A 14,733-nucleotide genomic window follows, 5' to 3' on the forward strand; every position below is an offset into this window, starting at 1 on the left:
TACTTCTATTTGCATACAGTTCTTCCATGTATTCCTGCCATATTTTCTTAATTCCTTGTTGGTCATTCAGTTCATTTCCATCTTTGTCTTTTATTGAACCTTTACAAGCAGTGAAGGTTCAATATTTTGCATTGAAGTCTCCGGATCTTTTTAATTTGTGTGAAGAGATCTCTCATGTTCCCTTTTTTGTTATTATCTTCCATTTCTTTACAACGTTCGTCCCAGTATTTTTTCTTGTCTTTTCTGGCCGCCCTTTGGAATTCTGCATTAAGTCTTCTTGTCTTGTCTCTGTCTTCAGCAGCTTTAGCTTTTCTTCTTTTTTCAGCAATTTCGATGGTTTCTTCTGACAGCTACTTACTTGATTTTACACATTTTCTGTATGGGATGTATTGCTGTACTTTTTCAATGATGATGCATCTTATTTCCTCCCAAGTACGTCTGGTTGCCTTTCCATAGTGTTAAACGGGTTGAAACTGTTTTTTTATCTCGACAATGTACAATAGTGAAATTTTATTTGTCATATTTTCATGGTGCAGCATTTGTTTTGATGTTACAGAATTTAAGCCTGATTTTGTCTACTAAGAGTTGGTGGTCCGAGCCGCAGTCTGCACCAGGTAAAATTTTCACTGAAAAAACAGAGCTTTTCCATCTTTGACTGCGTATGATGTAGTCAATTTGATTGCGGTGCAATCCATTTGAGGATGTCCATGTATACAAACATCGCTTTAATTTATTTTCTTGACAGAACTGCACCAAGCAGTTTCCTGCCTCCTTCCTATCCTCCCAGAACAAATCTGTCAATGACTCCCCCATCTTCTTCTATGTCTCGTATTTTTGTATTGAAGTCTCCAAAAACAAACACAATGTCTTTTTTTGGCATTTGTCTCAGCACATCCTGAGCTTTAGCATAAAACTGTTCAATTTATCTTCAGTTGCATCTGCTGTTGGTGCATACAATTGAAGAAATGTCACTTTTACGGTTTTCCATTAATGTGGATGTTCATTACTCTGTCACTTACTGTTCTATAACTTTCAACTGATCTGGCAATTCTCTTGTTCACTATAAATGCCACACCATTTCTCCTGATTTTTTTCATTCCCAGAGTAGTAAACTATAAAATTGTCTGCCTGAAAGTATCCATTTCCCGTCCAATTTATTTCACTGAAACCGAGGATGTCAATCTTGGTTCTAACCATTTCACTCTTAATGATATCCAGATTTCCACGATTCAAACTCCGAACATTCCATGTGCCGATCTTAAGTGTTTTTGTATAGTGCAGACTGTTACTTCCATGGTGGCCTGCCTCAGCAAACAGGCTTCCCGAGGGCTTTAACTGAATTGTGTCATCTGTACCCACATTACTAGAAACAGGTCGTTGCTCTTCTCCAGTAGCACATTTGATACATTCCAGCCTGGAGGATCTGCCTTCAGGTATAATCTGTGATAAATTCTTAAGCTCTTTCATAAAAGTTTCTGGTGAAAAATACTGGAGTAGATCACCATGTCTTTCTCCAGTGGTGGCACTATTATACTGTATAGGCCTTTACTAAATAAAACTGTCTTTAAAAATCTATATCAGTGCTTCTCAAAGTGGGTGATATCGCCCACTGGGGGGCATGTGAATTATCCATGGGGATGTCAGGCATGAAAGGGGGTGACAGGGGGCAATAGTCGTGAAAGGGAGCGATGGGGAGCAGATGGAGCACCATCAATGATTGGCCATTACAAGTCTTTTATGGCTTATTTAAAATAATGTTGTGCAAATATTATTACTGTTCATTGTGTCATTCACCGTCAGCATTTAGTTGCAAAAACACTTGGTGATCAACTGCACAATTCTCTACAAACTGTTATTACTGCCATAAACAAAATTAAAGCACTTTCTTTGAATGATCGTATATATTTCGAAAGCTAAACAGTGAAGATTTTGAATGATTGCTACTTCACTCCGAGGTTTGGTGGCTGTCAACAGGCAATTGTCTCAACAGATTTTATGAACTCTTTGATACTGTTGTCAAGTTTTTTGAAGATAGGAACAATGACCTTAGTAATAACCTCAAGAAAATGAAAACTGATATTGCTTATCTTGCAGATTTATTTACTACATTCAACTCAATGAACTTACATTTACAAGGACAAGACGTAACTCTTATTAAGGCAAAAACTCAAATTTCAACATTTATTTCAAAATTAAAGCTTTTTATGCACAACGTAGGACAACGTAGGATATTGTATCAATTTCCAAATTTGTTGGAAATAGAGAAAAAAGAAAAAATAGCATTAGCATTAGTAGAGGCATTTGATGCAAGAAAGCAAGCTTATGCAGCATCAGCCAAAAAAAAAAAAAAAAAGAACCACTTCCACTTCACCCCTCTGTTCATTCTAAATACCTGTCCAGCTGAGCCTTAAACTTATTTAGGCTATCAACTTCCACGACAAGGGATGGAAGTCTGCTCACCCACCAACCACCCGCTGGCTAAAGGCAAATTTCCGCACGTCTATCCTACATCTGTCTTTCGTCAATTTGAATTTATGCCCTCTCAAGTGATTTTTCTGAGCTAGAGGAAGAATCCCATCAGCACTGAGCATGCTTAAACCATTCAAGGCTTTATACACCTCTATCAGATCACCTCGCTGGTGCCTAGTCTCCAGACACTGTAATTTGCAAAACTTAAGCCTTTCTTCATAAGAGCACCCCTTTGTTCCATTCACTAATCTTGTTGCCCTTCTCTGTACTCGTTCCAGCAGCTCTACATCCTTCTTGAAATGAGGCCTCCAGACCTGTATACAGTACTCTAGGTGTGGCCTGACCATTGCCTTATACAAGGGAATAGTTATCTCCTTATCCCTGCTAGAAAAATTCCTATATATCATTGACAATACACCATGAGCTACTCTTGCAGCCCATCTGCACTGCTCAGAGAACTTCATATCTGCCTGCACAAACCCCCCCCCCCAGGTCCCTTCCATTCTCTACCACTGTCAGTGTAGTACCACAGAGTTGATACGTTGCTCTGGGGTTGCTGTTTCCCATATGTAGTACTTTACATTTGTCAATGTTAAACTTCATTTGCCACCACGAAGCCCATCTGCTCAACCTTTCCAGATCCTGTTACAGCAGCATAGTGTCAGTAGTATCCTTGACAACCCTGCCAACCTTCGTATTGTCTGCAAACTTGGACATTAAGCCCGATATACCATCATCAATATCATTTATAAATACAGAAAACAATAGTGGACCCAACACTGAACCCTGAGGGACTCCACTGATAACATTAGTCCATGATGAGCAGTGTCCATTGATTACCATTCTCTGTCTTCTCTCCCTCAACCACCCCTTTATCCATAGCAGCAATTTGCCTCCAATGCCACACTGCTCCAATTTGTGCAGCAGTCTTCCATGTGCAACAGTATCAAAAGCCTTTCTAAGATCCAAGTATATAATATCAAAGTTATTCCCTGCATCCAGTTCTTTTGTGACTGAATCATAGTATCCAATCAAATTGGTCAGGCAAGACTTCCCCTTAACAAAACCATGCTGTGTCCGAGCTATAAATGAAGTCTTGTCTAGATGATCCTGCAGTGCTTCTTTAACCAGTGCCTCCATTAATTTTCCTGGAACAGAAGTTAAGCTCACAGGTCTATAATTACTTGTGTCAGCCTTTGATCCTCCTTTGTGAATTGGGGTCACATTTGCACATCTCCAGTCTGTGGGAACCTCCCCTGAGTCCAAGGAAGCTCTCATAATTATGGCTAAGGGTTTGCTTACTTCCTTTGCTGCCTCCTTTAATATAACTGGATAGATCCCATCCACCCAAGGTGCCTTTCTTGTCTTTATCTTCAACAATTTCTCCTCCACTTTACTCTCAGTTATTACAAGATTCTCTAGCTTACTGCCAGAGTTGAATACACCTCTGGCATTCCCCTTGCTGAATACCCCTCATGTGTGAATGTCGATGCAAAATATTCATTTAGTTTGTTAGCTACCTGAGCAGGATCATCAACAGTTGACCCATCGATATCAAGTGGATCAATCTGATTCATCCCCTTCCTTCTAGAGTCTACATAAGTAAAGACCTCTTTGCTGTTTTTCATTGCATCCCTTGGCAAAGATTTCTTATAATCTGCCTTCGCCTGCCTAACCTCCTTTGTAACTTGGTTACAGATCAACTTGTATCTATCATTGGCTTCTGTGTCACATGTTAATTTGTACGTATCCCATGCATTTTTCTTCTCTGCCATATGTCTTATTAGTTCATCTGATATCCACTTAGGCCTAAACCTTGAACAACATTTCTTAGTTGGTATGTAAAGCCTAGTAGCTTCCAAGATAAGTTCTTTGAATGCTTCCCATTTTGAATTTGCTGTTGGTAACATCATGTTGGTCCCACTGTATAGAATTTAAATACTGTCTCAGTCCATCTTAGTCGCCTTTACGAAAGCAATAACCCATCTCTTTACCCCTAATGGTAGTTATCTCTTTGAGTAAATCCCACTGCAGCACACTGTGATCACTGCCACCTAGTGGTTTATTTATCTGCAGATTCTTAATGCATGAATAATCACTACTGATAATCAAATCAAGAGTATTACTCCCTCTAGTTGCCTCCCGAACATGCTGATGTAGAAAACAAGCATCCAATAAATCCACAAAAGCCTTGCTAGTGTGTGAGTGACCAGCCCCCAAATTCCAGTTTATATCTGCTACACTTATAAAGCATTACGTGACATTAACTGTCAGTATGTCATCTAAACCAGTGTTTCTCAATCGTAACCCATTATAAGAGAGTCTTATAATGGGAAATTAAAATCCCCCATTATAAGACTCTCTGATTTACTGGCCCACTCTATTTCCCTGTACAGTTTCTTATTATACTCATCAGAGTCATTAGGCCTAAAGCACACTTTTACTCTCAATTTTGATCTCCCAATGCTTACGTTAAAAGGCCAAATAGGTTTTTTGTTTTTTGTGGAGCATTAGCAACTAAGGCCATATTGCTCCATGATATGCGGTGGTCATTTCCCTGACCTTTCCGCATCCTTCGTATTTGGTGGTGACGGGCTCGAACCCCGGTCTAATCAAGAAGTGTGTGCTACGCACTACTGTTCCTTCCCACCTGGCTACGGAGGCACCCCCAATGCTTATGTCACACCAAACTGACTCGACACTGCACTGTCCAGCGATGTCAACTGGCTTCACTTCCTTGGATTTTATATTTTTCTTAACTAATAGCATAACCCCTCCTCCCTTCCTATCCTGTCTATCCTTTCTGTAGACGTTGTACTCCCCAAATTCCAGTTCTGCATTACTTATATCTGTGTGACACCACGTCTCTGATATCCCAACAATATCCACCTTTGATGCTTTGAACAATACCTCAAATTCATCAAATTTATTTACCAAACTCCTAGCATTGGTGTACATGCAAGTATACATGCACCTGTTTCTATTCTTAACTACCCTAACACAACCCATGTGTTTACTTGTACCGCAATGACTCCCAGCAGTCTCTGAAATATCCTGCATCTTGTTTTTCAGGCTTCTGTTCATTCCAATAGAAGCAGTGCAAGAATCTCTTTCACCTCTGCCAGTGGCTACTGTTAATTTTTTAGTCTTTGTCTCCCCCCAAGCTAGCAGTTTTCCAACCCACCTAACACTGCCTCGATAGCATCAGCAAATATTCTTGCACCCTTTCTATTTAAGTGTATCCCATCCCTGTAGAAGCAGTCTCTCCTGTTAACAAGTACAGTCCAGGCTGAAAAAAATTCTACCCCTTGAGCCTTGCACAATCTTTCCAGGACCGAATTGATCGACAAGGCTCTCATCATATACTCCCTACTATCATGTCTGGGCAGAATTGCAGACACTTTCAAATTCAACCCTAATTCACAGCTTTTTTTCAACAGTGACCTGTACTTGTTAAGTAATTCTGCCGGTCTTCTACTCTTGATATCATTAGTGCCAACGTGTACAACTATATCACCTTTTGTGCCCTTAAAATATGATATCCGCTCTACAAAGTGATCAACCTTTGCCCCTGGCAGACATACCCTGGTCCTTTTACCTATCCTTTTTATAGCTGATGAAACTCTACTAACTTTTTGTAATCATCTAGAAGTATTGCACAGAGATATGCAGGAAAGGTTCGAAGATCTCCTTAATTTGAAAATTTCAGATTGGATTAAAAATCCTTTTTTAAATAATGACGATGGTGAACGTTTTGTAGAAGAAGAATTGATTGAGTTACAAAATGAAGTTGAACTGAAGCCAAAATTTCAAAATTCATATCAAGAATTTTGGTTACAAAAGAAAATCCCTGGCCATTATATCCTGCATTGTGGGGAATTGTAAAAAAATTACTTATTTCTTTTCCAACATAATATCTAGTCGAAACCGGTTTCAGTGCTGTATCTCAATTGCTGACAAAACAAAGAAATTGTCTGGATGTTGTTAAACGTGGTGATTTACGACTTCTACTTACAGATATTAAACCTAATATTGATAAGCTAATAAATCTCCACCAAGCTCATCCATCGCATTAAATATTAAAATATAATTAACTATTTCCATTAATATCATGACTTATTTATGTAATTAACTTTAATTTTTATGACTTAATTTAAATGACTATAACTGACTTTATTTATGTAGTTGTAATTTTTTTCAAAGGAATAAAGTGCAGTAAATAGTTTTCTTTATAATTCACGCACATACATGCAGGGCTGCATTTGCATTTTTGGAGGCAAACAGACAAATATTCATTTCGGTTATTTAGCTTCACTTTATATTGGTGGGCTAAAAAAAAGCCCTGGAGACGGCTTTTTTTTAGTGGGCGGTGATCCAAAAAAGTTTGAGAAGCACTGATCTATATCTTTTCTGATAAGGTGATATTTTGTCACAAAATTAGATACAGCTAATCAATGTGACAAACCCCTCCACCTAATTAAACTCCCCTGCATTCATAACTTGTAGAATTTAAAAAGCAGCTCTTCAAACTTTCAAATACCAGTGCTATGCTAAAGCATAGCCTGGTATTTGAAAGCACTGGTTAGGCGGCTGGAATTGGAACAGAAAATGCTCTAACTGCCAAAAGACATCACAAATTTAATGTAAATATTACCTTTCCTTGATTATAAATAGTCAAATCTCATGAATGTTATCACACTATACTTGAGTTTCCCAAAATAATTTAAAATAAACACTTTAAAACCACATTTTTAAACTATTTTGAACTTTTTTGGGCTTGAACCCCAGTCTACTCAAAGAGCGTGTGCTACTGCACTCCCGCTCCTGACCACTCGGCTATGGAGGCCTTCCTGAAGGAGGGCTGCTTGGTACTGATCATTACCTACTCTACCAATCTTTACGTCATTAAATTTCGACATCAGCCTTCTATCCAATTGTCGATGTCATTTATGAAAATTAGAAACAACAGTGCTCCAAGAACCAATCCCTGGGGGAACCCCACTTCTGACTTTAAACCAGTCTGAAGAATATCCATTAATCACAACCATCTGCTTTCTATCTGGCAGAAACCCAGTAATCCTGTTCCAGCTTATACAATAACCTCATGAGGTACTGAGTCAAATGCCTTGCTAAAATCCAAATAAACTATGTCGAAATTGTTCCCTACATCCAGCTCATGAGCAACTGTGTCAAAATAGCTTACTAAGTTAGTTAACCATGACTTTCCCTTAACAAAACCATGTTGTGTGTTATTCAGAATCCCGTATCTATGTAATTTAAAAATCAGTAATTTGAAATTAGATAGATATAGGATTCACTTTTTTCTTTCTTGTATTTGTGTACATGAAAAATTCCTTGTCCCCATTCATTGCTCTCTTGGCCAATGCTTTCTCATAACCAGCCTTGGCCTCCCTGACCTTATTTGTGGTACTATAACAAAATCAACTTGTAGCTGTTGCAGGCTTCAGTACTATTCATTGGTCTATAGAACTGGCAGTGATACTTCACAATATTTCATTCAGGGTGAACTACAAAGTAATATAATAGATGGCATTGATTTTAATGTATCTCATATTGTGACTACCTTCACAACAAGTTACACGATATTGCATTACCTCCAAATAAGTAATGCTTCAATAATAGAAAAGACTATTGTTACTTATTCTCTGCAGATACCACCACCCAAGGTAGGGCAATATCATGGTAACTCATTTTGAAGGTAGTCACAATATGATATACAATTAAATTGATGCCATCCATTATACTACTTTGTAGTTCACTATGAATGAAATATTGTGAAATATCACTGCAAGTTCTATATTGAATTGCCAATTGTAGTCTTATGCCTTGTGTGGTTATTTTCTTATTCATCGCTCTGTAACTGTCCATGCTATCTTTTTCTGCTCTATTCGACCGACCAGCTCTGCAGTCATCCATTTTGTCATTCTCTTGCAAAATTTTCTTAATGGTATGTATGCATTCATGGCTTAATAAATTATATTAATAATATTAATATAATTTAAGCCATGAAAATTATATTAATGAATAAGTCATTAAATTATATGATGTCAAAATTATTGTTTGCATCCCAACTTTTAGAATGAATGGGAATTAGAATAAACCTTCATTTACCCAACCTTTTAAAAGATGTGGGCAAAAGTAGGGCAATTTATTTCATTCTGTTGCTCTAAGATTGCTTCCCTGCATCATTTTACCACTGCTACTATTAACATACATTTAAATAACAGATCTTAAAAATTATCAACTGTTTTCAGTGATTCGCACATTAATATTTTAAATTATGAAGAACTATATTTTACTTTAACTAAAAAAATTGAGTTTACATTTATTAATACACAATACTTACAGAGGAGTACTATCCCATTTGTCCCTCACATTTACTTCAACTTCTTTTTCTTCAACCAAATACCTAAAAAATTTTGGATAAGATTTAAAAGATAGATTAATGGTTATTTTTAAATTGATCAGCTTTTATTGCATAGTAAATAAACAGCTACCTAAATACTGCGAATTGAAATGCTTATATGATGCAACTTTTATAAACACTATTTATTACTACCTTAATTGATGTTTGTACTGTTTTGATTTGCAAGCTGCATAACACTACAGAATGGCACAACTTTTTTTCCCTTTTTTGGGCCTTCCCTGTCCCAGAATACCTTGTAAGAGAATGAGAATATAGTCATAGGGCCAGAGGTACTTATGTGAGGTGTTGGTCACCATCTAGGCATTTTTGTCAGTAGTCTTGACATAACACAGTGAACAGACCAGCTAAAGCCAGTGCCAGCATCCCATTCCATTCCATGCCGCCTGAAAAAAGGATTCAGCACATTTTCAGAAAACAGGGGATAGGAGGCACCAAAGTTAAATTACCACTACTGCAGAAAAGCCAAGTCAGGGGGAACGGTCCTGTTTAAGACAAGAACACAATTCATTCACCTGTTTCAATCATACAACTGCCATACTACATGCACAAGTATTTTTTTTTTTTTTTAATATATTCAGGGGTGTGTGTTATGGGGGTTTAGGGGCGCATAAGCTGCCGAGGCTATAGTGTGCCTATTCATAGGAAAAAGCTAAAAACAAAGTTCAGATGTAACTCCTTCATTTTTATTACCAAAATCTTTTAGAATTTTTGATATAGTCCAATTTTTTGGCTAAGGTAAAGAAAGCCAACACGAGAACAAGAAACGTCAGATAACTTACGCGGAAAATTAGTTTCCCGACACCAGACTCTAGCACTGCTAGAGTAAACAGACGGTAGGTGTTATCGGTCTGGAGCCGAAATCGAAAATCGAGAATGATTGACAGGTAGGTGTGGCAAAAGATGAAATGATTGGTGGTGGCGGGCACGACAGAGGACATGCTACTGTGTAGCTTGTCCTCTGTCGTGTCCACCACCAAGTCATTGGTTAGCATTATAATGTGTATTTATGAGTAAAGAACATAATTGTTTTGTAATGAACGGTAAACATGTAATAGTAACGATGAATCTTTTAAAGATGGACAAATTTGTAAGGAGAAATTCGTAAGGAAAATAAAACATTGGTTGATTTTTTGATGAAAACTAAATTAATAAAAGTTTCGTTCTGTTCATTTTTACGTTCTTCATTATGTTTTTTCCTCATTATTAAAAGCAGATTTTTGGTAAACAGATGGTAGGTGTTATCAGTCTGGAGCCGAAATCGTGAAGGATATATTGATTGACAGGTAGGCATGGCAAAAGATAAAATGATTGGTGGTGGGCACAACAGAGGACAAGCTACTGTGTAGTCATTGGTTGGCATTATAATCTGTATTTATGAGTAAAGAATGGTGCATAATAGTTTTGTAATGAACGGTAAACAGGTAATAGTAGCGATGAATCTTTTAAAGATGGATACAAATTTGTAAGGAAAATAAAATGTTGGTTGACTTTTTGATGAAAACTAAATTAGTAAAAGTTTCGTTCTGTTCATTTTTATGTTCTTCATTATGTTTTTTTCTCATTATTAAAAGCAGATTTTTGGAGTTCGTGAGTGTTTTTACTATATTGTTGATTTAGGTTTGGTTAAGAAAAAAGGAAAACGTTTCTTTATTTTTCGTTATATTTCGTAACCTGACCTTAAATGGTAGGTTAGGAAATAATAGAAACAGTTTCCTTATATTTAGTTACTTAACCTTAAACATTAGGTTAGGAAATAATATAAGAAAAGAAAGAAAGATTCTATATATATAGCTGTTGAGGTGTTGCTTGACGTTATGATACGTGTGTATCTGCATGAGTGTCTTTAAAAATAAAAGTACAGTAATAAAAAAATAATATTTTGTTAATAAAAATTTATGCGCTAGTCCACATGATTCTAAAGAAAAAAGGTTAGGTTACCCCCTCCATTTTGGGAGGGGTTCAAGCTCCCATGGGATTCAAGTGGAGGTAACCTAACCTTTTTTCACCATTAGGGCATATTATTGAACAAGAAAATAAAAATACAGTCATAAAAAAATTTATTTTTTTATGAATGTATTTCTAAATATGACTGTGAGTCTAAAGAAAAAAGGTTAGATTACCCTCTCCATTTCAGGAGGGGTTCAAGCTCCCATGGGATTCAAGTGGAGGTAACCTAACCTTTTTTCACCATTAGGGCATATTATTGAACAAGAAAATAAAAATACAGTCATAAAAAAATTTATTTTTTTATGAATGTATTTCTAAATATGACTGTGAGTCTAAAGAAAAAAGGTTAGATTACCCTCTCCATTTCAGGAGGGGTTCAAGCTCCCATGGGATTCAAGTGGAGGTAACCTAACCTTTTTTCACCATTAGGGCATATTATTGAACAAGAAAATAAAAATACAGTCGTAAAAAAATTTATTTTTTTATGAATGTATTTCAAAATATGACTGTGAGTCTAAAGAAAAAAGGTTAGGTTACCCCCTCCACTTTGGGAGGGGTTCAAGCTCCCATGGGATTCAAGTGGAGGTAACCTGACCTTTTCTCACCATTATGGAAAGCATTCATTAGGGCAAGTTACCATTAGTGCTTCTGAGTGCTACTAAAATGATACTAACCCAATGTTATCGTGTGTTGTATTCACACACCAATCAGCGCATCGTTTGACACATCTACCTGTCACAATCAATATATCGTTCTCGACTTTGCTCCAGACCAATAACACCTGCCGTCTGTTTACCGAGCGAGTAGCGCTAGAGTGCCGTATCGGGAAACTAATTTTCCGCGTAAGTTATCCGTTTCCCGTCATTCTCATGTTGGCTTTCTTTACCTTCACCAATTTTTTTTATAAAAGAGAAAAATTCATTGATGTTTGCATCTTTGCCAATAATATGTCGTAGTGTCATCGGTTCTCGTAGATTTGCCAAGGAAAACAGGATGGATATTCTGTCATGTTGATAGTGCAGACATTTAATCAGGATATGTTTCACTGTCAAAAGTGCTGAACAGTGTGAACACTTAGGAGGATCCTCTCCTGTCAGTAGATGGAGGTGAGTCAGATATGTGTGTGTCCTATTCGTGCCTGTGCAAGTACCACTTCTATTTGCACTGTTTTTGAGGTAAAGCGCCAAAGCTTTGGTTCCTGTTTTAATTGATAGAGTTTTTTATTGGTTTGGGTGTGCCATTGCACTTTCCACTGTACGAGACATGCTGTTTGTATGATGTGATTATAGTCAGAGGATGGCACTGGAGCAGAGGTTAAATCAAAAGTTGTTGGATTTTTGGCAGTTTCGTCAGCTAGTTCATTCCCCTTTATCCCCGAATGTGCAGGTATCCAGCAAAAGGTTACTGATTGGTGACTTTCTTCAATTTTCAGTAGGAGACTTCTAATTTGATTTAAGATGGGGTGAATCTTGTAAGACGAGTTTTGGACTGCTGTAATTGAGCTCAGTGAGTCCGTGTATAATACATATTTTACAGAAGGGTAGTGATTCACGTTTTCTAAGGCTAATTTTATTGCATGGAGTTCTGCTGAGAAGCTGCTATACTCAGGTGGAAGAGCAGTTGAAATGACTGTAGAAGGAAATACTGCTGCTCCAACGGCTGAATGTGATTTGGAGCCATCAGGCTATTGTAGCATATATTGGCAAAAAAATCAGCATATTTTTGAATATGGTTTGCATGGAGTTGTTTCCCATTGATTATGAGTAGGTAATTCTTTCCCCACTTGTGAAGATAAGTATCGCAGGTTAGTTGCAGAGGAGGAGTCCACGGTGGTTGTGAGCCATTCATTACTTGCTGCCTGTTAACAATGTTGTTGTTGTTTTGGTTTTTAGGAACATTAGCAACTAAGGCCATATTGCTCCGGGATATGGGGTGGTCATTCCCTGACCTTTCTGCATCCTCCGTATTTGGTGGTGACGGGCTCGAACCCCAGTCTAATCAAGAAGCGTGTGCTACGCACTACTGCTCCTTCCCACCTGGCTACGGAGGCGCAATCCTGTTAACAATAGGAACATTCCAACTCTGTGTTAATTCAATAAGGCGTAAGCCTGCTGGTCTTATTTTGGTAGGTTTGTTTCTATAGAGATTTTGCAGTGGTGGGTTAAAGAGGTATGGCTCAATAGGATGCTGCCAGCAACTTTGTATTTGGGCTGCATACTTAAGAAACAGCGTTTTTCTGCGGAGGTAAAGAGGGGACTCATTAGCTTTAATGTATAAACTATGAATAGGGATATCCTGAAAGCACCAAGTGCAATCTGCAATGCACTATGCTGTATAAGATCCAGCCATCATAGTGTACTCTTAAGGACAGAATCATAAAGTGGAGCACCATAATCCAATTGGGATATGATCAATGCTCTATATAAGAGCAACAAAGATGTACAGTCTGCTCTCCAAGACAAGGTAGATAGAGCTCTTAGTATGCTTAGTTTTTTGAGGCAGGATGTATGCAGAAATTTAATTTCCTGTCAAGAATTAATCCCAAGAATCTGATGTTGTTAATCACTGGAATGGTAAACATTCTGTATGCATTTTCCGTTGATTACAAAAGTGGATTGCAACAGTTTTCTGCTGTGATAGAAGATAGCCATTTAACTCGGCCCACCTTTGGACTTTATTCAAGGATATCTGCAGTTGCCATTCAATGGATCTCATGTTCTGAGAATGAGAAGAAATGGAGAGGTCATCGGTGTAAAGGTAGGTCTGAACAGTATTTGGAAGTTGTTTTGTGATGGAATCGATTCTAAGGGCAAAAAGGGTTGCACTCAGTACAGACCCTTGTGGCACTCCTTCCTGTAAAAATGTCATAGAAAGCGAGTTGTGGTATCGAACTTGGAATGAACGATTCTGGAGAAAGTTCCTGATGAATATAGGAAGGTTGCCTCATAGACCAAGAGCATGGAGGTCACTGAGAATGCCACGACACCAAGTAGTATCAAATGCCTTCTCTATGTCTATGGAAACCATAACAAGATGTTCATTTTTTACAAAGGCATTACGAATTGCGGACTCAGCTTTGATCACGAGATCTAAGGAGGACCTGTTCTTTCGAAAGCCATGCTGATTATTATTAATTACTTGTTGCGTTTCGATGATCCAAACAAGACGATTATGGATCATTTTTTCAAGTAATTTACCGAGGCAACTGGATAGGGAAATAGTTCTAAAGGACTGGGGATCATTTCCAGGTTTCAAAAAGGCAAGAATTGTAGCATTATGCCAAGAGCTGGGATAAACGTTTTCCATAAATATTCGGTTATAGTACATCAGCAGTATTTGTAAGTTTTTGTCACCAAGGTTTTGTAACATGATATAAGATATTACATCTGGCCCAGTGGCACTGTTGCGCATTGTTTTAATGGTGTGCAGAAGTTCAGAAAATTGATGGGGCTGATTATATGGAAGGAAAACTGAGGTTCGAAAGTTGATGGCTCGTTGTTCAGTTTGGTCTTTATTTTCTGAAAAGCCGGAGAATAAGTTGATGCCACTGAAACTTGGGCGAAGGTTTTACCTAAGGCATTTGCTATGTCCTCAGGAGCAGAGAGTTCTTCCCCATTCCATGAAAGAATTGGCGAAGGGGTGGTTGGAAATTTGCCAGAAATCTGCCCGATTTTCTTCCATATTAACCTGGAATTAGTGTTTCTATTTATGGTAGATGCAAACCAAATCCAAGAATTCTTCTTGGCTTGTCTTTGAATGAGACATGCTTTTGCCCTTAGCTTCTTTGTAGTTAATAAGATTAGCTGTGGTTGGGGATCTATGAAATAAATTCCATGCTTTATTTTTTAACTTCTTTGCATTTGTGCATT

General features: G+C 37.7%; 1 protein-coding gene across 1 annotated transcript in view; it reads right to left on the reverse strand.

Annotated features, from left to right (window-relative positions):
* The window catches only part of LOC150091210 (ankyrin repeat and BTB/POZ domain-containing protein 1-like), a 309,182-nt gene that overhangs the window by 266,854 nt on the left and 27,595 nt on the right, over positions 1–14,733 (reverse strand). Inside the window, exon 2 of the mRNA XM_090382805.1 lies at positions 8,837–8,899. Within this exon, the coding sequence (XP_090238931.1) occupies positions 8,837–8,899 (63 nt within the window). The remainder of the gene's footprint in view (positions 1–8,836; positions 8,900–14,733) is intronic.

This window comes from Mastigoproctus giganteus, chromosome 1 (assembly GCF_048544385.1).
Source record: "Mastigoproctus giganteus isolate SK-2022 chromosome 1, ASM4854438v1, whole genome shotgun sequence".
NCBI lineage: Eukaryota > Metazoa > Arthropoda > Arachnida > Uropygi > Thelyphonidae > Mastigoproctus > Mastigoproctus giganteus.